This window comes from Oncorhynchus gorbuscha, linkage group LG04 (assembly GCF_021184085.1).
Source record: "Oncorhynchus gorbuscha isolate QuinsamMale2020 ecotype Even-year linkage group LG04, OgorEven_v1.0, whole genome shotgun sequence".
In the NCBI taxonomy this organism is placed as follows: domain Eukaryota; kingdom Metazoa; phylum Chordata; class Actinopteri; order Salmoniformes; family Salmonidae; genus Oncorhynchus; species Oncorhynchus gorbuscha.
The window spans coordinates 57,833,935-57,856,716 of record NC_060176.1 but is presented as its reverse complement, the minus strand read 5'-3'; the positions used below and the strand labels follow the sequence as shown (position 1 = coordinate 57,856,716).

At 42.1% G+C, this 22,782-nt stretch overlaps 2 protein-coding genes across 2 annotated transcripts in view; both read left to right on the top strand.

Annotated features, from left to right (window-relative positions):
• Positions 1 to 1,633: 1,633 nt before the first annotated feature.
• LOC124033334 (transcription cofactor vestigial-like protein 4) lies at positions 1,634 to 7,719 on the top strand. Its single transcript, XM_046345328.1, has 5 exons — positions 1,634 to 1,921; positions 4,066 to 4,189; positions 4,311 to 4,581; positions 6,335 to 6,422; positions 6,540 to 7,719. The coding sequence occupies exons 1-5, from the start codon at positions 1,855 to 1,857 to the stop codon at positions 6,848 to 6,850; spliced, it is 861 nt and encodes a 286-aa protein (XP_046201284.1). The 5' UTR covers positions 1,634 to 1,854; the 3' UTR covers positions 6,851 to 7,719.
• Positions 7,720 to 14,700: 6,981 nt separating this feature from the next.
• The window catches only part of LOC124034354 (U5 small nuclear ribonucleoprotein 200 kDa helicase), a 16,694-nt gene continuing 8,612 nt past the window's right edge, over positions 14,701 to 22,782 (top strand). Inside the window, exons 1-21 of the mRNA XM_046347442.1 lie at positions 14,701 to 15,093; positions 15,474 to 15,637; positions 15,740 to 15,911; positions 16,085 to 16,277; positions 16,394 to 16,548; positions 16,645 to 16,797; positions 16,888 to 16,987; positions 17,109 to 17,245; positions 17,416 to 17,496; positions 17,675 to 17,848; positions 17,963 to 18,100; positions 18,252 to 18,407; positions 18,529 to 18,699; positions 18,878 to 19,071; positions 19,205 to 19,328; positions 19,488 to 19,637; positions 20,126 to 20,236; positions 20,332 to 20,463; positions 20,589 to 20,777; positions 20,957 to 21,154; positions 21,305 to 21,457. Of these exons, the coding sequence (XP_046203398.1) occupies positions 15,049 to 15,093; positions 15,474 to 15,637; positions 15,740 to 15,911; positions 16,085 to 16,277; positions 16,394 to 16,548; positions 16,645 to 16,797; positions 16,888 to 16,987; positions 17,109 to 17,245; positions 17,416 to 17,496; positions 17,675 to 17,848; positions 17,963 to 18,100; positions 18,252 to 18,407; positions 18,529 to 18,699; positions 18,878 to 19,071; positions 19,205 to 19,328; positions 19,488 to 19,637; positions 20,126 to 20,236; positions 20,332 to 20,463; positions 20,589 to 20,777; positions 20,957 to 21,154; positions 21,305 to 21,457 (3,090 nt within the window). The 5' untranslated portion in view covers positions 14,701 to 15,048. The remainder of the gene's footprint in view (positions 15,094 to 15,473; positions 15,638 to 15,739; positions 15,912 to 16,084; positions 16,278 to 16,393; positions 16,549 to 16,644; positions 16,798 to 16,887; positions 16,988 to 17,108; positions 17,246 to 17,415; positions 17,497 to 17,674; positions 17,849 to 17,962; positions 18,101 to 18,251; positions 18,408 to 18,528; positions 18,700 to 18,877; positions 19,072 to 19,204; positions 19,329 to 19,487; positions 19,638 to 20,125; positions 20,237 to 20,331; positions 20,464 to 20,588; positions 20,778 to 20,956; positions 21,155 to 21,304; positions 21,458 to 22,782) is intronic.

Sequence of the window (22,782 nt, the reverse complement as noted above, 5' to 3'; positions counted from 1 at the left end):
AATTCAATACAATCACAATCGCTGTTTTGTTTTTCATAATTTTAAGCATATTTTAACACAGGCTCAACACCTTTTAAACACTTTTAAAAGGCCAGGCCCTGTTGTTACTGCATATCCCAGCAATAATTCCTTGCATATACACAATTTGCTAAACTTTCCATTGGCTCAACCATTGGCTCAACTTACCCCAAGGCAAAGATTTTGACTATATTGGCCCACACAGCTATAGGGATGCACTTTCAGGCTAGGTTTAGGACCTCATATTGAAGCTTATAAATACCCCAACTGATTGTTTAGAACAATCTTAAAATTATCGACTTTGGTTTAGATACAAGCATCATGAAAATAAATTAATTTGACTTTTCTTCCTTCACAGACTCCATGAAGTTATAACTTCTTCCTAAATATTTTGTCAAATTATTAATTGTGTGTATGGTTTCCCAGAAACGACGTTGGCTCAACTTACCATTTTGGCTCAAATTACCCCACTCTCCCCTATTCATGAAGTTTAGATAAGTCATAATCAACTAAATTCAAAGAATAAAATGTTAGAAATGCCAGTGTGTGCCCCAAGGGGTCCCTGTTGAGCTTGACTTGCTTCAAAGCGGCACCTATCCTATTTTGACAGTAGTCTCCATATTTGTTGAGGCTTTCACAGAGCTGGGTCACACACGCACACACACAAGAAAAAAAAAAGAAAAAAAATATATATATATATATATATTTTATATTTTTTTATTTTATTTATATATATATATATTTACACAACATGTATATACAACAGAATATAGGCCTATCAATAACTCCAGAGGGCATGCTTAAAACATAAACCAGATAAGATATTTAAATAATTTATTTTACCCTTTAATCATGTTACAAAAGGAACATAAGTAGGCTATAACCACATTTTTAAGAAAGTCAGCAACTATAGATAAGTCCCTCTAGTCCTTCAAAAGCATATCAGTCACCACACATTCTAATTGTTGTAATTTTTTATGTATTTTATAAGTGCCTGTAAATGTGTCAGGTCCTGAGTGTTGTTGTGGTCACTTGTGTGCTGAGAGTATGCTCATGTGTATCCAGACTCTTCAGCATGCTCAGACAAGATTGTTTCTCAGTGCAGAAGTTTTTCCAGTATTTAGGGGCCTTTGTCTGGCCATCAACAATAGCCTTTTCATTAATGGTTAGGCTGGCTCACAGTACAGCTGTGTGCATGTATGGGCAGGTCAGTGGAATGACTGGAGCTCTGGTGGGCTAAGCACTCGAAGAAATGCAGTTTGGTGAGATTGTAGATTAGGAGTGAGGGAAGGGCAGAGGACAGGTGCTGACTTCCAGAGTGGAGACAACAGATACACCTGAAGTTCCCAGTGGATTCTGGGAGAGGTACAAAACATGGAAAAAAAGTGCTTTGTGACATTATCAGTGTTTTCTTGTTTTGAGTCTCCGTTGAATTGAATGTAAAGTAATCTATGTTACATTCCTGTTTATGCCTGAAAGTGAGGTAAACGTATGGTTGGGTGGTGCAGGGACAGTCAGTGAACAGTTTAATATAATTTTTCCTATTTGAAGTATCTACCTGTGAACCCACTCTTCCTGCAACAATAACATAAACATCTGAAAGCGATGAGGTTGTGATTGGCTTGAGAGCGACCAATGACATTGCAGCAATAGGGTTTCCTGGAAGACACAGCAGCTCTGCGCAGCCTCCTGATACGTTACCTGGCCGAGATCAAGCTCTGCATCTCGTTGACTTTCCATTTCCAACCAGAATTTAGGCTCATTGTGTCCTTTTAGCTCGAACAGTCAAGGTGGTCCTCTGCAGTTTGCTTTATTCACAGACAAAGACAAGGAAACATGGCTGTTGCAAACTTGCAATACATAACTCGGATGAGCAGTGGCTTCAAAGTCTACATCTTGGAAGGTAATATATATTTTCTTTATTTTCTTATAGGCCTACTATTGTTTCATAAAATAGAATTGTGCTGCTCTGATCCCTGCTACTTTAAATAGTAGTATTTATTGCTGCAACATGCATTGTTATCATGTATGATGACACAGTTGTTATTAGATCATTATTACTTCGTAATTAGCTTAGCTAGTTCAACTAAAGGCATTAGAAATGCAAATGTTTAGGGTCATTATAAAATAACTTTTACTAAGTCTGAGTAAATGCCATTGAGTACATTTTAGCTAACTGTTTGAATTGTATAAAAACAATATGTAATCCAGCAAGTTTAACAATCTCATTTAAGAAACTAATACATATTTTTACTTTTTACTTTTTTTGGGAGGGGGTTGAGTTTAAGATAACGTTGACGAATGTGACAATAATGCCTCACTATATCCACTTAAGGCTATAACAACATTTAAGTATAGTTAGCAACTATAAATTAGTCCCTCCATTGGTAAAATGTCAACTTGCTTCTAAATGTCTTGCTCTCAAGCATTACTTCAGATAGGTTTATGTCAGATGATGGGAATAACTGTGGCAGATGGAGAGGATCTGAAGGTACTGCCCTCTTGTTTCCTCTACTGATACAAATAACAAATAACCATGCCTCAGGCATCATAACGTCAGTCAGGCAAGGTGTGGTTTTCTCCCAGTCACCCTCCACGGGCATCCACTATGACACTATGCTGTCTGAGGGACAGAATGGGAGGTCATAGGTTGGGGTTGAGGGACATGACTGTTTGAGATGTGGATTGGACTGACGATTGTGGATAGGAGGAGTATTTGAGATTAAGGGGACCATTCATGTACAGTACTAACATGACCTAATCATTCAGCATTGTATCTCAATGTGGTAGTGGAGCATTGCATGCTAATGTGGTGCATTTCTTTTGGTATATTGACAATGCCAATTTGAATATAGTTCAAGGAATTTAGCTTTAAAGAAACAACATAATGTGAGGTGTGAAGAGGACTGGTGTCAGCGTTACTTAATAGATATTTCCCTCATCTTCCCAAGATCCCCATTTTCCTCAGCTTCGAGGTAGTCCTTCTGTGCATGTAACTTGGTCACATCTGGGAAAAAGTCCCTCTGGATGATCTTCTCTAAACTCTCTATGTAGTTTTCTTCATCAAGAACCTTTCGGTTTGAACAAATGCCAGTGTACTGACGTTGGTAAACGTCACATTCGGCCACCTCTGGTCTCTTGGCCCTCCCACCTCTACGGGAGGGAAGCTCCTGCTCAGCCCAGTCCAAGCTCTTCTCTCTCATGGCAAACCAATGGTGAAACCAGCTTCCATCTCAACCTACCTAGGACAGCCCATCTTTAGAAAACATCTGGACCCTTCCTCTTCAAATAGTATCTTAAATAATCCCACAGCACCCCCTTGCACCTGCTCCTCACCTCCTCTGCATTTCCCCCCTTACTAGCTCTGATAGCTACTTTATTGAGGAAAAATGTACTTACTATGAGTGTGATATGTGGTTGTCCCACCTAGCTATCTTAAGATGAATGCACTAACTATAAGTCGATCTGGATAAGAGTGTCTGCTAAATGACTCAAATGTCATGTAAATAACACAAAGGATGTTGGCACCTGTTGATGTTTCTGTTAGTTTCTCACAATGAAGAGAATGCTTCTGTGTGATGTGTGTATTGTAATGATGGTTGTGAGACATTAGTTATCTTAAGTTTGTCCAGCTCAATCCACATTTTGAATATAAACTAATCTTACTCTCTTAGATATGTAAATAAGATAGGTGTCATCATCACTGTATGTTGAAATACAACATTTACAGTTAACATTGAATCAAGAAGATTTGTAACACTCACCAATCTGGTATGTCTAGTTCCACAGCTTAACAGAGTTTACAATTAACGGTGGCATGAAAGCTTTCCCACGGCCACAAACTACTCATACAGGTGATGAACCCTATGTCACAGTTCCACGGATCAAAACAACCCGTCACCTATTTACTCATTGCCACACCTAATGACTGGTTAGTTAGGTGTAAGCCATCCTTATCTGTGCCAATATCTTTGCCAATAAGTATAGTGTATATTATTTCAAATAGTAACCATTAGCTTTATGGGTGCCTGCTCTTTCCTCTTGTAGGTCAGCCCAACCTAAGAAGTGAAGATAGATACAGGCATATGACAAATGAGAGAGTTCGAGTACCACCAGTGCATCCAGTCAAGCGCAAACACAGCTCTGAGCGTGGCCTAACATTGGAAGAAAGGTTTGTGAAACCTGCACATGCCTTAATCCAACCCTATAACTTCATAATTGACAACCATTGGTTTCATAACGCCATGTCCAGTATGTGATTCCATGTTTCAGCATGTGATTTTGTGTTTCAGGCGAGAGAGAGCACAGAGCAAAAGCAACATGAGAAGTGCTCAGAGGCCAGCTGTGTTTAGTGTTCCCCAGAGCCCCACATCCTCCTGGAGCCCAACCCCAAGCCCCACATCCTCCTGGAGCCCAACCCCCAGCCCCACAGGTCATCTTCCCCATCATGTGTATCCCACACCACCTATGGATGAACCACTGGACCTAATTAAGAAACCAAGGAAAGAGCCTGAGAGGACAGAGAAGAAAACCAAAAGCACTACATCCACCAATCAGATACAGGTAATTTCAAGAGGAACAATTATAATAGTGGGTCCAGGTGCTAACAACATGAAGGATGGTTTGTCTCAGTCATGAGTGCCTCAGTAATCTCCCAGTGTAGCCCTAGGCAGTCAGAGCCTACGTACACTACATGACCAAAAGTAAGTGGATACCTGTCGAACATCTCATTCCAAAATCATGGGCATTAATATGGAGTTGGCCCCCCCCTTTGCTTCTATAACAGCCTCCACTCTTCTGGGAAGGTGTTTCACTAGATGTTGGAACATTGCTGCGGGGACTTGCTTCCATTCAGGCACAAGATCATTAGTGAGGTCGGGCATTAAGGTTGGGCGATTAGGCCTGGCTTGCAGTCGGCGTTCCAATTCATCCCAAAGGTGTTTGATGGTGTTGAGGTAAGGGCTCTGTGCAGGCTAGTCAAGTTCTTCCACACCGATCTCAACAAACCATTTCTGTATGGACCCTGCTTTGTGCAAGGGGGCCTTGTCATGCTGAAACAGGAAAGGGCCTTCCCCAAACTGTTGCCACAAAGTTGGAAGCACAGAATCGTCTAGAATGTAATTGTATGCTGTAGCGTAAACATTTTCCTTCACTGCAATTAAGTGTCCTAGCCCAAACCATGAAAAACAGCCCTAGACCATCCTCCTCCACCAAACTTTACCGTTGGCAGGTGGTGTTCTCTTGGCATCCTCCAAACCCAGATTTGTCTATCAGACTGCCAGATGGTGAAGCGTGATTCATCACTCTAGAGAACATGTTTCCACTGCTCCAGAGTCCAATAGCAGCAACCTTTTCACTACTCCAGCCGAAGCTTGACATTGCGCATAGGATGGTGATCTTAGGCTTGCTCGGCCATGGAAACCCAGTTCATTAAGCTCCCGATGAACAGTTATTGTGCTGACGTTGCTTCCAGAGGCAGTTTGGAACTCGGTAGTGAGTGTTGCAACCGAGGGCAGATAATTTTTTACATGGTACGCACTTCAGCACTTGGCAGTCCCATTCTGTGAGCTTGTGTGGCCTACCATTTCACGGCTGAGCCATTGTTGCTCCTAGACATTCCCACTTCACAATAACAGCACTTACAGTGGACCAAGGCAGCTGTCTAGCAGGGCAGACATTAGACTAACTGACTTGTTGGAAAGGTGGCATCCTATGAAGGTGCCACGTTGAAAGTCACTGAGCTCATCAGTAAGGCCATTCTATTGCCAATGTATGTCTATGGAGATTGCATGGCTATATGTTCGATTTTATACACCTGTCAGCTACGTGCGTGGCTGAAATAGTCTAATCCACTCATTTGAAGGTGTGTCCACGTACTTTTGTATACAGTATATAGTGCATCTCTGCGATCTCTGTAGTGATTATAAACGCTCAGGCACATTCTATTCCCAAGAGCCTTTACAGGCTTCTGCTTGTCCAAGATATGCAATCCAGCCGGATTCGGGGAGAAAATGTGAGCAATGGTGGGAGGAATGTCCTCAACATGACTAAACAGACATCTCTTTCTTTGACCTGTTTGTGCCAACCTGATGAGGGTGAACAGCTTTCAGGCCCCATCCTATCACCAAATAAATGTTCTATCCTAGTCATACTGAGCCTTCAATAAAAAGTTAGTGATGGCTTAATGTGCTATGTTTACATTGACATGTTCATCCTATTGTTCTGAGGGGGAATTAGGGTTTCGGTAACATTGTTCTGTACGGAATCTTATAATGTTTAAACACTTTTTAAAATGTAATTGTTTTGCCTCTTTCAGATGCGTCCTTCTGTGATCACCTGTGTCTCCTCTACAAGAAAGCCCACCTGCAGATCTGAGTTCCGCAGCAGCAGCCACTCCTCCACAGGTCAGTATCATTCTCCTTTATCTCAATAAAAACTGTAGTGCTACAATGCTGTTGTTGTATTGCAGACTTGTTAAGAATTATGCCTCTGACCTTTGTTTGGTATTCTCTCCATTGCAGTGCTATATAAGCACAGCTATGACCATGTGGTGGAGGAGCATTTCAAGAGAAGCCTGGGGATGGACTACCAAAGGGCCAGCTCCCGCCAGCTCTCCATCAGCGTCTCTGTGGATGATCACTTTGCCAAAGCCTTGGGAGGGAAGTGGCTTGAGATCAAATCTAAATCCTCCTCGTGCTCCTCGTCTACATCCTCACCATCCAGCAGCCCAAGTGTCACTCACTCCCCCAGCTACAGCCACAGCTCAAGCCAAGCTCCCAAAGAGTCTCCAAGTACCACTACTCCCACCTCCTGCTTCTGGTCAGTCAAATAAAACTACAGAGACCTTTCCTGAAGAAAGAATTAACTTTGAGTAGTTTTTTATGTAATACAACAGCAGGTCCATGCTTTTCAACGAATGAAAGCACAAAGGAAACAGTTATTGAGCAAGGGTAGACTAGAGAACAGGAATGCAGGAATACTTACCTACTCTATGGTTGAACCATTGAGAGCATCTCTATGAGTCTATGCCCTGTTTGTGGAAAGGGGGTTTATTGGTCTAATATCATGGGACAAGCAAATGTTACAGTGATGTGATGTCTTTATTTCTCTTAAATTCTGTCCCAGACTTTTTAATAGCATATCTATCTCTGAAATAGATGGCCATTATATTTCAGTAAATGTGTCATATTTCATGCGGTGAAGATGCCACAACTTTTATGATTGTGTATTTATACTGTATGCTTTTAACGATCCTAGATCCTATTTTCTCATACTAAACTACTGTGCTAATCTACTGTACAAATTTGTTTACCAAACCTGTTCAATACAGTAACTTAGTGTTTTTGTATAAAATCAACTTAAAAAGGACAACTCAAAAAGAAAAACCTATTTGTGACTGGATATTACAAGTTGAGGCTTTATTAAATCAAATATACTTAACTTAAATTAACAATAGTCTTGTATGAAAAGCAACCTGGTGATTTACGAAAACATTTTGAGTGTGCAATTTTTATATGATGTACTTTGAAAAATATGGAGTGCTTTGAACACTGATAAAATGCATTATATAAATTCCCTGGAGCCTATGACTGTGATTGTTGTCCATACTTTTTTAAAATATGCAAGTACCACTGACTTACAATTACAAATAATGGTATGATTTATGACCTTACAATAAAGAAGACAAGGTCAGAAAGGTCCGAGGGGCGACGCACAAGTGGCCTAGCATCGTCCGGGTTAGGGAGGGTTTGGCCGGTAGGGATATCCTTGTCTCATCGCGCACCAGCGACTCCAGTGGCGCAGGACACGCTAACCAAGGTTGCCAGGTGCTCGGTGTTTCCTCCGACACATTGGTGCGGCTGGCTTCCGGGTTGGATACGCGCTGTGGTAAGAAGCAGTGCGGCTTGGTTGAGTTGTGTATCGGAGGACGCCTCACTTTCAACCTTCGTCTCTCCCGAGCCCGTACCGGAGTTGTAGCGATGAGACAAGATAGTAGCTAATAACAATTGGGTACCATGAATTTGGGGAGATAAAGGGGTAAAATTCAATAATTCAAAATATTTTTAAAAAGGTCAGAAAGGTTGGTTATGTGTCACTTCCACGTCTCAGTAAAGAAGTCAGATTCTCATGTGAATACTACTCCTGTAGACATTCAAGGTAGCGTTCCAGACAGCTTAATTTCAGTGGTGAGTCACTGGTGTCTGGGGTACATCCTTTATAGTGTGCACGTAAGATGGAAGCATTATGGCATTCAGCACTTGATTCTTTGCGGAAAGGGAGATGTTTATATACCTTTTGGTGATTGAGTCATGGCAGCATTTAGAGGGGTTTGAATCCCTATTCCTCCTGGGTTTAAAACTAAAGAAAGGTGAATACTCGTCCTCAATAGGGGCTTTTTTCTGGGAGATTTTGGGAATGTCAGAAGCATGTCCCAGCAGGCTTATGTTCAAGCATTCCTGTCTCCTGAGAAAATAATTCACAAAGATCCTACAGATCCTGTTTGGCAAGGGAATGGAGAAAGTGAGGGAGGGAGGTAGAGGAGGGAGGGAAATGGGGTAGGAAGGGCTAATATAGGCCCTGGCTTCCTTTTTTTTCTTCAGTTGCTTATTTGCATGTTCTATCTTGTCTAACAAATGAAATTATATGATGCTCTGAATCATTTTCCAGAAATGAAGACTTTGAACTGTGAACTTTGAACTGACTAGAATCAGGAGTTGCTCTGATCTGCTTTTATTCTGCACCAAAGTTTTTATATCAATATAAAATCATGCAATTACAATAAAATTGGCAAAAATTGATTTTGAGCAAAAAAGTATTTCTCAAGCAAGAATTTTTACTAGGACTGTTTGAGAGTGGTCTGAGTGGAGAGTGTACAACTGAAAACTAGCTGTTATTTGCATAAAGGTTTGGAATTCTCTATCTTATTGGACTATTTGCAAATTTACCGCACGGTGATGTCACCGCGAAATGCCGGCCCATGCATAGTGATGGAAAGTTCGGCTCTTTTTACTGACTTAGATATTTTCGGGTCATTCAGTCAAAATAACGAATCGTTCGAATAATTCCGTTAATTTGAGTCCGTAATAGCCAGAGCACGCATAACATTCAATATTTCAATTAATTGTATTCATTTTTTAACCATGTGATCAATTATCAGTTATAAACATGTATTTTTATTTTTATATTATTATTTGACCATGCTGGTCATTTATGAACATTTGAACATCTTGGCCATTCTGTTATAATCTCCACCCGGCACAGCCAGAAGAGGACTGGCTACCCCTCATAGTCTGGTTCCTCCCTAGGGTTTGGCCTTTCAAGGGAGTTTTTTCCTTGCCACCGTGCTTCTGCACCTGCATTGCTTGCTGTTTGGGATTTTAGGCTGGGTTTCTGTACAGCACTTTGAGATATCAGCTGATGTAAGAAGAGCTATATAAATACATTTGATTTGATGTACAATATATACGCTGAACAAAAATATAAACGCAACATGCAACAATTTCAAAGATTTTACTGAGTTACAGTTCATATAAGGAAATCAGTCAATTGAAATAAAGCCATTAGGCCCTAATCTATGGATTTCACATGACTGGGAATACAGATATGCATCTGTTGGTCACAGATACCTTAAGAAAAAGGTAAGGGCATGGATTAGAAAACCAGTCAGTATCTGGTGTGACCTGTGGCGACCTGTCATTCAGGGCAGGTGGGGCTGAGGCCCACAAAGCAGGTCTGCTCTGCATAGCTCAGTGCTTTCTGTGGTGAGGCAGCCCAGCAGAAAACCATGATTTGCTCAGCATTGCACTGTGATTGGCTCAGTGTTCTGTCACTCATGGGGACACTACATCACCCGCCTTTAGTAAGAGTAGACATCAAGAATGTGAGCCCTTTGGGTGCTGCCATGGAGTTACATTAGAAGTACCCAACCAAGAAGGCTCAAGGTCACTGGCCACAAATAAATTGACGTCAAATCACGTTATATCTACAGTAGTCTTGATTGGACTGATCATGTCAACATTTTACTTTCAAAATCTTAGCTAGCAGTCATCATCCTAAATCAAGTAGACAATCTACTGGCAAATCCTTTTTAATCCTTGTCATATGAAAATAAATAATGAAGATAAATTATAGATAAAAGGTATCGGTGCTCATCGGCCATTGGACATAAACATTACACAACCAGTTGGAGATGGCAAATAGAAAAATGAGTTGTTTGGAAGGAATCGGTGACAGAAGCTAACAGCAAGCATTGACACTGGGAAGTCAGACTTTGGAAAATATGTTTTGAACGTTCTTCCAACTTCAAATCTTTTTCTTTAATGACAAAATTTGCCAACGAAGGACCACCATGCACAAGGTGAGTCCAAAAATGTCTTATATGCTGCTGCATATGTAATATGCCAGAGAGCCATATCAGCTATGTTTTATAAAAAGGTAGTAAGCGAGGCTGAATTAATTATTACGCTGCCAGACAAGACTCCGCTGATAGCCAGGTATAGCGGTGGTAAGGATTCACTACATTTTGCTGGATAGAAAGCTCTGCTGTTGGGACATGTTTATGTAGGCCCAAACAGTTTGTGGGCACCACTTGTCGCCGTTATAGTTCAATTTATGTATTGTGTAGTGTTGTGTTGTGTAGTGGCTTTGCTGGCACGCAATTTGAGGGGAGTTTGCCCCACCAAGATTTACATGCTAAAATTGCCACTGGGTGTGACCACCGTTTTCCTCATGCAGCGCAACACATGTCCTTCACATAGAGTTGATCAGGCTGTTGATTGTGATCTATGGGATGTTGTCCCACTCATCTTCAATGGCTGTGCGAAAGTTGCTGGATATTGGCGGGAACGGGAACTCTGTCATACACGTCGATCCAGAACATCACAAACATGCTTAATGTGTGACATGTATGGTGAGTATACAGGCCAACTGGGACAATTTCAGCTTTCAGGAATTGTGTACAGATCCTTGCGACATGGGACCGTGCCTCATCATGCTGAAACATGAGGTGACGGCGGCGGATGAATGGCAAGACAATGCGCCTCAGGATCTCGTCACGGTGTCTCTGTGCATTCAAATGCCATCGATAAAATGCAATTGTGTTCGTTGTCTGTAGCTTACGCCTGCCCTTATGCTTGAGCCCCCGAGTGGTGCAGCGGTCTAAGGCACTGCATCTCAATGCAAGAGGTGTCACCTCACAGCTTGGATTCGAACCAGGGACTATCACATCCGGCTGTGATTGGGAGACACACAGGACAGAGCACAATTGGCCCAGTGTTGTCCAGGTTTGGCTGGAGTAAGCTGTCATTGTAAATAAGAATTTGTTCTTAACTGACTTGCCTAGTTAAATAAAGGATCAACATTTTTTTAAATAACGTCACAAGGTAAAACAGATGAGCTTCCCTGAGATGGTTCCAGACAGGGCTGGCCTGGGCTGGCGTGGTTACACATGGTCTGCAGTTGTAAGGCCAGTTGGACGTACTGCCAAATTCTCTAAAATGACCTTGGAGGCAGCTTATGGTTGAGAAATTAACATTAAATTATCTGGCAACAGCTCATGTGGACATCCCTGCAGTCAGCATGCCAATTGCACGCTCCCTTAAAACTTGAGAACATCTGTGGCATCATGTTGTGTGACAAAACATGCACATTTTAGAGTGGCCATTTATTGTCCCCAGCACAAGGTGCACCTGTGTGATGATCCTGCTGTTTAATATGCTTCTTGATATTCCACACCTGTCAGGTGGATGGATTACCTTGGTAAAGGAGAAATGCTCACTAATAGGGATGTAAACATTTCTGGGATCTTTTATTTCAGCTCATGAAACATGGGACCAAAACTTTACATGTTACATTTGTATTTTTTTCAGTATTGAAAACAGAATTTTGACTGCACTAGGCCTTTACGATACTCTGTGAAGAGGTAGGGTCTCCAAAGTTTTTGGAAGAGGGCCGGGAACTCTCGTTCCACCATTTGGGTGCCAGGACACAGAAGAGCTTTGCTTGGGCTTAGTGGGAGCTGACCCCCATAGGGAGACATGAATGCCATCTAGAGGACTTGAAGGGAATTTGTGTAGCAATATCTGAAACAAGTGCTTTCCATACAATCTTAGCATGCTCTCATAACAACTAAATGCAAACGTTAAAGCTAATCAAACTAGCTGTTAACCTCTTGCAGTATATCTCCTAGCATCCCCTATCCAAACTTCTCACTATATTTATTGTTTGAACTTATGCAGCACTATTAAACATCAACAAATACTTGAGACATGACCTTGCTATTGAAGAGAATGTTTAGTAACAATATTAAGCATCAAGGAATACTTGACACATGACCTTGCTACTTCAGGAAATGTTTAGTAAAGCATTTGGCGTCTGATCCCTTGTAAGCATGAAAGGCCCATTCCTTTGTTTCTAAAGCAAGCACTATCCCATTTCCAAGAAGATAGACAATAAGAATCCATTAGTGTAAAATGTCAAGTTTATCAGGCATTATTCAACATCATATTCACAATACAACTATGGAAGGAATTAAGAAAGCATAATGACAATACAAATATTTGACATTTTCTTTTGAAATGTACTTTTTTCTGTTTATACAATCGTTATATCGAGACCTTTCTTGTAACAACATCTGCATTATGTAGGCTACTCTGAAATACATTTTTTATTTATTTCACCTTTATATAACCAGGTAGGCCAGTTGAGAACAAGTTGTCATTTACAACTGCGACCTGGCCAAGATAAAGCGAAGCAGTGCGACACAAACAACAACACAGAGTTACACATAAACAAACGTACAGTCAATAACACAATATAAAAAATCTATATGTAGTGTGTGCAAATGATGAATGAATTCTCAAATACAATGTTTCCATCACAATCTCTCCTACAAGTATTTCTTAGTTATGAAGAACAAGATCTAACTGTGTTTAAGAGGAGGCAGTTTGTATAGTATTTCAACATCAGCTTGTAGAGTTCATTGTGAAAGATCCATTCTCTTCAACCAATAATGGTTGGCAGTATTGTACATACTTCAAATTGTGTGTATGTATGATCATACAAAACAGAAATGAGAAAGCACGCTATGAGAAACCACGCACAACTAACGATTACTGTGGGAAAATGCTCTACTGTACATCCTGTATAGTCAGTGTAAAGCCCCAGCCTGAGAAAAGAAAGGCTTAGTATGTTAGGGGTTTGGTTCTCTCACACAAAGTTACCCTTATCACAAAGTTATTTCTCACACCTCAATGGAAAACAACATGCATTTTTCCTTTAAGACCAAGATGGCACATTCAACAACAATGTCACTAACTTAACTAAAGCCATACAAATGTACATTCATCTAATTATTTGTTTGGAAGTACTAATTAAAGATGCATTACTGTAATTATTTGATTATACAGTAAGTTGTCTGAAAAATGTAGGACATTCTCAACCGTTATAGTACTTGTTCTGAATGAAGAACTAATGTGCTAATACAATAAAACATAAAAACATTGATTTAGAGATGATTTACAAAAGTGTTTTGTTTTGTTGATTTTTTACATCTGGAGGATGCCGTGCCAGCTAGTGTAATGAGGCAGTTGTACAGCCAGATAGATAACTGCAGATATGTGTGGGTGAGACGCTTCAAATGACACTTCCTGTTTTACCCCACATTTTCCCAAATGAAGAATTTGGGGTTGTAACGAATAACAGAGGCAACATTATGCGATGCTGAAGTTTCTCAAATGACAAAAAGAAACAGACTTAAACAAGTCTTACACATGCGGAAAGCCTAACAGCAGAGAGACTGGACAAAATGTAGAAGATCATTCAGATCTTTTCACTGTTGACTCTCAATCGCACATCTTTCTTTTAGGTACTTTTAGTATACTCTTTTAGCATATGTTTAGAGGATGTTACATTTAAGCCAGTGTCGTGTCTTTGGCTATGCCGGATTAAGTGATATGACATGCTATTCTATAAAATAATTTATCCGTAATTAATATTACCTGATTGAGTTAATCATGTAAATGTAATTAACTAGAGAGCACCACAAAATAATATTTATAGAGCTGTTCTCTTCCGAATAAACTCTTAAAGACCTAGTAATATTTTACATCAATAGTAGTCAATATTAATCATCATCTTAATTCAGTCTCATCTGAAAGTTGTAAATTCTTGGTTATCTGCACAAATCCTGGCTAACAAGTTGAATCAGCAATACAAAATTGGGTTTAATTATTTATTTACAATATTGTAGTCTGGATTGTGGATAGAAAAACCTGACTATCAGCTTCCACGTCTGTATAGGACAAGCGATCATTCCAGTTTATTCCCTTAATTGCTTTTTCAAAATAGTTTAATTCACTCTTAGGTATTCTGAGTTGATCCGGCTTTCTAACAGTAGAGAGGTTAAACCTGCTCTACTGTCATTATATAATTGTCACCAAAACCAAGCCAGGCTAACAATACAGTCAGTGGTGGTTGATGAGGAACAGTCTGAGTGGGGGTTTTGAACCAGGGACACCTGACCCAGCACTAACATATGGATGGGGATGCTATACTCTCACTATTAGTTTAGATTCTAGAAAACCCTATATTTAATTAAATTGGCCAAAGCGGTAATGCTTCGTCGAATTGATAGAGGTAGCTGTACAAAAAAATATAATCTCGAATTTGACCTACGACACGGACGGAAGCGGAAGTAGTAACTGAAGCGCCGCTTGTTGTTGGAGCGAGCGTGTTCGCAGATACGTATGGCTAACGCTTTTACTAACAACAAGTACATCACATATCGCTAAGTGTATATATTGATACAAAGGATTTTCGCTTACCTCAATTTCTTGATCCAAGCACATCAACATTGGCTGTGGAGCTAACGTTAGCCAACCTTAGTATAGCATCTCCATCTTAGCTAGCTGCTCTAGAAACTCGCTAGCTAATGTTCAGCTAGCTAACATTAACTAGTCATCGTTCTTCTAGTGACACTGTAAATTGTAACTTTTGAACCACAACAGTGCTTAAACTTTCATTCAAGCAATCATGGCGGATGTTACTGCACGTAGCTTGCAGTACGAGTACAAAGCGGTAAGTATGAAATTGAACTAAGCTAACGTTAGCTAACTAACGTTACTTTGAGATGTTTTCATTCATGCTGTATTGTTTTCTTGCGCCTTAGTAGTTTGCAGTAGCTCGGTAGTTATCTAACGTGTTACCGGTATGCTAATGTGTCTGGACAAAGTATTGTAATTTCTACTGGTTACTAACTAGGTAGTTAGTGTTTAGCGAGAAGTTCGCCAGCTAACGTTAATCTTGTTAGCTAGCCAGTTTGTCCAATGTTGGCAAACGAATTTCTCAATAAGTGTGTTGTTTTTGTGCTTCAGTAAGTGTATAACTAGCCAGCATGGTGAAGGCAAGTTTACATTGCTTTACCCTTCCTCTTAACTTTGTCTATTGTCCAATACTAGAACTCCAACTTGGTCTTGCAAGCAGACCGTTCGCTCATTGACCGCACAAGGCGTGATGAGCCCACAGGAGAGGTGCTGTCCCTGGTGGGGAAGTTGGTGGGAACCAAGATGGGTGACAAGTCCCAGAGGACCAAACCTTCAATGCTGGAGGAGAGACGAGCAAAGTAAGTACAAGTGCCTCTTCAAGTATTTTTCTGGTGCATGTCTGAAACACTTCTTGACTGACTAACCCATGTATGACTACACCTTTGTCTTTTGAACTGCAGGAGGAGGAAGAGAGATGAGGACAGGCACGACATGAACAAGATGAAGGGCTTCACCCTCCTTTCAGAGGGCATTGATGAGATGGTGGGCATCGTGTACAAGCCTAAGACCAAGGAAACCAGGGAGACCTATGAGGTCCTTCTCAGCTTCATCCAGGCTGCGCTTGGAGATCAGGTCAGAGAAACAGCTGTTAAGACTCTTTTGCAATTATGTGTCAGTCTCACGGGGTCATTGGTTTGAAAATAATGAAGAACACTATGCAGGCCATATATAAGGGTGGAATGAACAATGTTCTAATCAAATCAATGACTTGAATATGCCTGTGCTGTATTTCTGTATCTCTGCAGCCGAGAGATATCCTGTGTGGAGCGGCTGACGAGGTGCTGGCTGTGCTGAAGAATGACAAGATGAGGGACAAGGAGAGACGGCGTGAAGTGGAGCAGTTACTAGGGCCTGCAGATGACACACGCTACCACGTGTTGGTCAACCTGGGCAAGAAGATCAGTGACTACGGTGGTGACAAAGAGCTCCAGAACATGGGTAAGGAAACGAACACAATGATGAAGGAATGTTTACATTATATTCACTCAACTGGATCATGCATTAATTTTTGGCTACTATTATGCACTAAAATGAACCAATGTTTCAACACACAGATGACAACATTGACGAAACATACGGAGTGAATGTCCAGTTTGAATCTGATGAGGAGGAGGGTGATGAGGACCAGTTTGGGGAGGTGCGAGATGACGGCTCAGATGAAGAGAGTGAAGGAGAGGAAGCAGACTTAGGCTGCACTCTGACAGCCAACGTAAGACCCCTCATTCACATAACACACACGTCTGTGTTTATACTAAACTACAATGTCTCTTTTAACCTTTGCACTAATTAAACATGTATCCTGTAGCTTGGTGTGACAGGTGATGTGATGACAGCCAAGAAGAAGGAGCTGCACCCTCGTGACATCGATGCCTTCTGGCTCCAACGTCAGCTCAGCCGTTTCTATGACGATGCCATAATCTCTCAGAAGAAAGCAGATGAGGTTCTGGAGATCCTCAAGGTTTGTGTGTCTTATCTGTTTCAGTATCTCTGCCTTTGTCTATGTGGTTGCCTTGGTCTCTGACTGACTTCCTGTCTCTGTACTCCACAGACGGCCAGTGATGACCGAGAATGTGAGAACCAGCTGGTCTTACTGTTGGGATTCAACACCTTTGACTTCATCAAAATCCTTCGTCAGCATCGTCGCATGAGTGAGTACCTATCATTTCCACAACTAATGTACATTAAGTTAACATTTAGATGGGGACTATAACAGCATGCATTGCCAAAATTGAGAGGTCACTCATAATCAATTTCTCTGCTCCCTCACAGTCCAGTACTGTACCATGTTGGCAAGTGCTCAGAGCGAAGCAGAGAAGGAGAAGATCATAGGAAAGATGGAGACAGATCCAGACTTGTCCAAAGTTCTTTATCAGCTGCAGGAGACTGAGAAGGAGGATATCATTAGGGTAAGAAACCATCTTAATTGTTGTATTAATCACTGGATAAATGATTGTTTCTACGCTGTGTACTGTAGATGTATTGAAACAGACTGAAATACATAGAAGGATAAATGATCACCTAAGCATTTAATGTTGGTTCCCTTGGTCTCAACAACGGCTGGTGTTCATGTCTTCAGGAAGAGCGATCTCGCAGGGAGAGAGTAAGGAAGTCTCGTGTGGACAATGACTTGGAGTCTATGGACATCGACCATGGAGAGGTGAGGCGGACCATGAATAATGCACACATGACTGTAGCCTGTCTATAGCCACTGTAATCCCCAGCCGATTTTCACATAAACAATAAACATTACACACATGTAGCAATGATATACATTCAATATGAATACATTGATGCTAAATAAATCCTAACTTCAACCATTTATTCCCCCCTCTCAGTCCATGACCCCTAAACAGTTGCTGGACCTGGAGGACCTGGCCTTCACCCAGGGAAGCCATTTCATGGCCAACAAGAGGTGCCAGCTGCCCGATGGCTCCTTTCGCAAGCAGCGCAAAGGCTACGAGGAGGTGCACGTCCCTGCACTCAAACCCAAGCCCTTCGCTGACGATGAGGTGTGTGCGCCTATGTATCTTTTTGATGTAGTCAGTACTGACGCTTCTAGCAAGTGAATGGTCTTATTTTCAAGAACCTTCCCCCAAGCCTCAATTGATCATCTGTATTAATAGGTGCTGGTGACCATTGAGAAGCTGCCCAAGTATGCCCAGGCAGGTTTCGAAGGGTTCAAAACCCTGAACCGCATTCAGAGCAAGCTGTTCAAGACTGCTATGGAGACCGATGAGAACCTGCTGGTGTGTGCTCCTACGGTTAGTAAATAAACCACGGTCAACTATAATTCTCTGCTCAGCACTCTGTCATGTAGCATATGTTCAACAGTGCCGCTGTTGAACTCAGTTTTGTTTTATAACTTATCCCAATGTATTTTCTTCCTCTGTCTATTCCACTGGGGCCCTCCAGGGAGCAGGTAAGACCAACGTGGCCCTCATGGCTATGCTAAGAGAGATCGGCAAGCACATCAACCTGGACGGAACCATCAACTTGGACGACTTCAAGATCATCTATGTGGCTCCTATGCGCTCGCTGGTACAGGAGATGGTGGGAAGCTTTAGTAAGGTGAGACTTGTTATTTTTATGGGGTCAGAACTCAGTGTTATATGCTGTCATGCACTTGAATTGCCAGGAGAGCTATGTTTGAATTCTGTGATTGTGTTTTGCATGTCTCCCTCCCTCTCAGCGTCTGGCCAGTTATGGCATCACGGTGTCTGAGCTGACAGGAGACCACCAGCTGTGTAAAGAGGAGATCAATGCCACCCAGGTCATCGTCTGCACCCCAGAGAAATGGGACATCATCACACGTAAAGGAGGCGAGCGCACCTACACCCAGCTAGTGCGCCTCATCATCATTGTAAGTACAGACACTCTCTCAAACTTAAATGGTTATGGACTTCATGCAAGACCCTTTAATCAAACATCCCATTACTATTTCCCAAGCATTTAAGTTATTTGACATGACTTTTTAAAACGGTAGTTATAAGCTCATTGGGTGTAAGAGCTGTATGTAACTGAGTGTGTCTGGTGGTCAGGATGAGATCCATCTGCTGCATGATGACCGTGGGCCAGTCCTGGAGTCTCTGGTGGCCAGGACCATCCGCAACGTGGAGCTGACCCAGGAGGACGTGCGTCTGCTGGGTCTCAGTGCCACCCTGCCCAACTACGAGGACGTGGCCACCTGCCTGCGGGTAGACCCCGCCAAGGGACTCTTCTACTTTGACAACAGGTCAGCCAGGGCTCAGGAAGGAGGGTCAATTTATCCACACGCTCTCACTTATCATCCTACTATAGATGCACAGGTTTTGTGAGAAGTTGGATTGGAAGCACAAATTTGACTAATAGTCTTTTCTGTCTTCCAGTTTCCGTCCAGTGCCCCTGGAACAGACATATGTGGGCATCACTGAGAAGAAGGCTATCAAGCGCTTCCAGATCATGAATGAAATTGTCTATGAGAAGATCATGGAGCATGCTGGGAAGAACCAGGTGAGGCCTGCTCAGCCTAGTGTTCTTCAACCATCATCTGACTCTGCAAAACATGAGAAACATGAGATATGGAAAATCCTAATGTCTATCAGATGAGAAATATCAACAGACAGAACGTTCACACAATCTGGTATTCCTGTGCTAACTTGTGTTTGTCAGGTGCTGGTGTTTGTCCACTCCAGGAAGGAGACGGGGAAGACTGCCCGGGCTATCAGGGACATGTGTCTGGAGAAAGACACCCTGGGGCTGTTCCTGAGGGAGGGGTCAGCCTCAACTGAGGTCCTCAGGACTGAGGCAGAGCAGTGCAAGGTGAGTTCATCTGACCTGGGGACTAATTTTAGCTAACAAAGCCTGTAGAATCTCTCCATGTCCAGAATTCTACACACATCTGTCCCCAAATCTGTGAGTAAAAAAACAAATCTTACAATAATCTGATTTATTTAAGCTGCAATATGTAACTTTTTGGGTGACCAAATTCACATAGAATTGTGAGTTATAGATCTGTCATTCTCATTGAAAGCAAGTCTAAGCAGCGGTAGATCTGGTTTATGTGCTCTATTTCTATGCTTCCCGTTAAGTTTAGTTTTTACATCTTTTGGTTTTGAACACCAGCTTTAAACAGCTGAACATACAATATTTTTGATTATTGAAAATATATTTCACAGCGGTTTAGATTTGTCACAAACTGAAATTAATTGAACTATTATAATGTTAGCAACCAGGAAATGGCGAAGCGATTTCTGCATATTGCACCTTTAAAAAAAAGGAACATTACATACATTTTTTTCATCCCCCAGAACCTTGAGCTGAAGGACTTGCTGCCCTACGGTTTCGCCATCCATCATGCTGGTATGACCAGAGTGGACCGTACCTTGGTGGAAGATCTCTTTGCTGATCGCCACATCCAGGTTTGTCTCTACTAACCTCTTTCCTTTAATACAATCAGAGCTGTTGTTACAATGTCACTGGACCTGTCTCACTGAAAGGGCTCTGTCTGTTTCAGGTGCTGGTGTCCACAGCCACATTGGCCTGGGGTGTGAATCTGCCTGCACATACTGTCATCATCAAAGGCACCCAGGTGTACAGCCCAGAAAAAGGCAGATGGACAGAGCTGGGAGCCCTGGACATTCTACAGGTTAGTCTGCACTGGCTGGATTAGACTAGGGAGGTACATTCATTTGAGCTAAATAATGCTCAAACTCTGTTAGCTTTGTTAGCTTTGTGAGTTTGAATGACACCTGTGTTCTGTGCTGTGTTCAGATGCTTGGTCGAGCTGGGCGTCCTCAGTACGACACCAAGGGAGAGGGCATTCTGATCACATCCCATGGGGAGCTGCAGTACTACCTATCTCTGCTCAACCAGCAGCTGCCCATCGAGAGCCAGATGGTGTCCAAGCTGCCAGACATGCTCAACGCTGAGATAGTACTGGGCAACGTGCAGAATGCTAAGGTGAGCGTAAACTGGATTTACAACACCTCACACAACTCACCACTAATAACAATACAGACATGCTGTGGTTTGCTACTGAAACTACCTGTGGAGAGACTGGTCACCTAGAACCATTAGTGCGAACATTCAAACCCTTGCTGCTGTAGTGGTCTCACCCTCCCTTGTTGTTTCCTCATCAGGACGCAGTGAACTGGCTGGGCTACACCTACCTGTACGTGCGCATGCTCCGTAACCCCACCCTGTACGGAGTCTCCCATGACGACCGCAGCTCGGACCCCCTGCTGGAGCGCCGCAGGATGGACCTGGTCCACACTGCAGCCAATGTGCTGGACAAGAACAGCCTGGTCAAGTACGACAAGCGGACCGGCGCTTTCCAGGTACGCACTACTCTACACATGCACTCTGTCCAGTGGGATCAATGCAATGACACTGACCTATTGAGGCCTCTTCAAGATTCTAAGATGGTGAAAACAAAGATTATGCTATTGATATTCATAATAGATTACTTTTCACGTCCTTCCCTGAAGGTGACGGATCTGGGTCGCATCGCCAGCCACTTCTACATCACCCATGACTCCATCCAGACGTACAACCAGCTGCTGAAGCCCACCCTCAGTGAAATCGAGCTTTTCCGTGTCTTCTCCCTCTCCTCTGAGTTCAGGAACATCACTGTCAGAGAGGTATGCAGCACTCTAGAATAGGAATGGGCACGGTTATTCAAATATCCAAATGGACGTTACTATTCGCTAACTTGGGAGAGTATTAACATTTGAGAGAATAAATATCGGCCTACTTTAACAATAAAAAGGCTTTGACTAAAATGAAATACGATTATCTATGTGACATTGTTACATAGCCTAAAAGGATAAACCATTACATATTTTTTAAATGTTTAATGACAATTTGTATGAGTGCGCCACATAAAAAAGATTCACCAACAGCCTACACTGGTTTCACACGTGTAGCTTGTTATTGTCGGTCAATCAAAGCGCTGCTGCAGTCAGAGGCTCCATGTGTAGCAAGTGAAGAGGGAGATCTAATCAATACAAAATGGAATTACAATTACAGAATTAAGTTGGCTAAATGAGAAGGAGTAGGCTAACAAAAATCAACCAAGAGGTAGGCTGTTGTTTCTTATGAATGGAGTTGTTGTAGACAAGGACAGGAAGCACATGCAAAATTACTCAATTAGTTAGCTAGATAGATATCGTACCATCTGATGTGCCTGTTATGGCTGCATCGAATCGTTGTAAAGAAGCTAGCTAGCTACAGTAGACAGTTAAGTTAGCCAGGTATTAGCTAGAGTATTTAACTGGCCTGTAGCTAGCTAGCTTCTTTACAACGATTCGATGCAGCCAAGACGGGCACTACCAGATGGTAAGATAGATAACCTATGGCAGCAACAAGTTTGGCTACTTTCTCTCCCACACACACCCTTCTGCTGAAACAAGCAGAGGGCAGCACACCGGCTGTCTCCATTGAAGTTTGAAAAGTTTTTTCGATTTTTTTAAATTAAAACATGTATTTCGACTATCTGAATAGCTAGGGAAAAAAAGCCTGAAATCGTTTAAAATGCCCATCCCTACTCTGGAATACTATATTTAATTACCAAATCAAATGTATTTATAAAGCCCTTCTTACATCAGCTGATATCTCAAAGTGCAGTACAGAAACCCAGCCTGAAACCCCAAACAGCAAGCAATGGGGCGGCAGGGTAGCCTAGTGGTTAGAGCGTTGGACTAGTAAGTTTGCAAGTTCGAATCCCCAAGCTGATAAGGTACAAATCTGTTGTTCTGTCCCTGAACAGGCAGTTAACCCACTGTTCCTAGGCCGTCATTGAAAATAAGAATTTGTTCTTAACTGACCTGCCTAGTTAAATAAAGGTCAAATCAAATTTTTAAAAAGGAAGCACGGTGGCTAGGAAAAAACTCCTTAGAAAGGCCAAAACCTAGGAAGAAACCGAGAGAGGAACCAGGCTATGAGGGGTGGCCAGTCTTCTTCTGGC

Excerpts from the sequence above, each read along its gene's own strand:
- LOC124033334 (XM_046345328.1), top strand. The coding sequence starts at position 1,855 with ATGGCTGTTGCAAACTTGCAATACATAACTCGGATGAGCAGTGGCTTC. Across the intron at positions 1,922-4,065 it reads CAAAGTCTACATCTTGGAAG|GTCAGCCCAACCTAAGAAGT; the intron begins GTAATATATATT and ends TTCCTCTTGTAG. Across the intron at positions 6,423-6,539 it reads CAGCAGCCACTCCTCCACAG|TGCTATATAAGCACAGCTAT; the intron begins GTCAGTATCATT and ends TCTCCATTGCAG.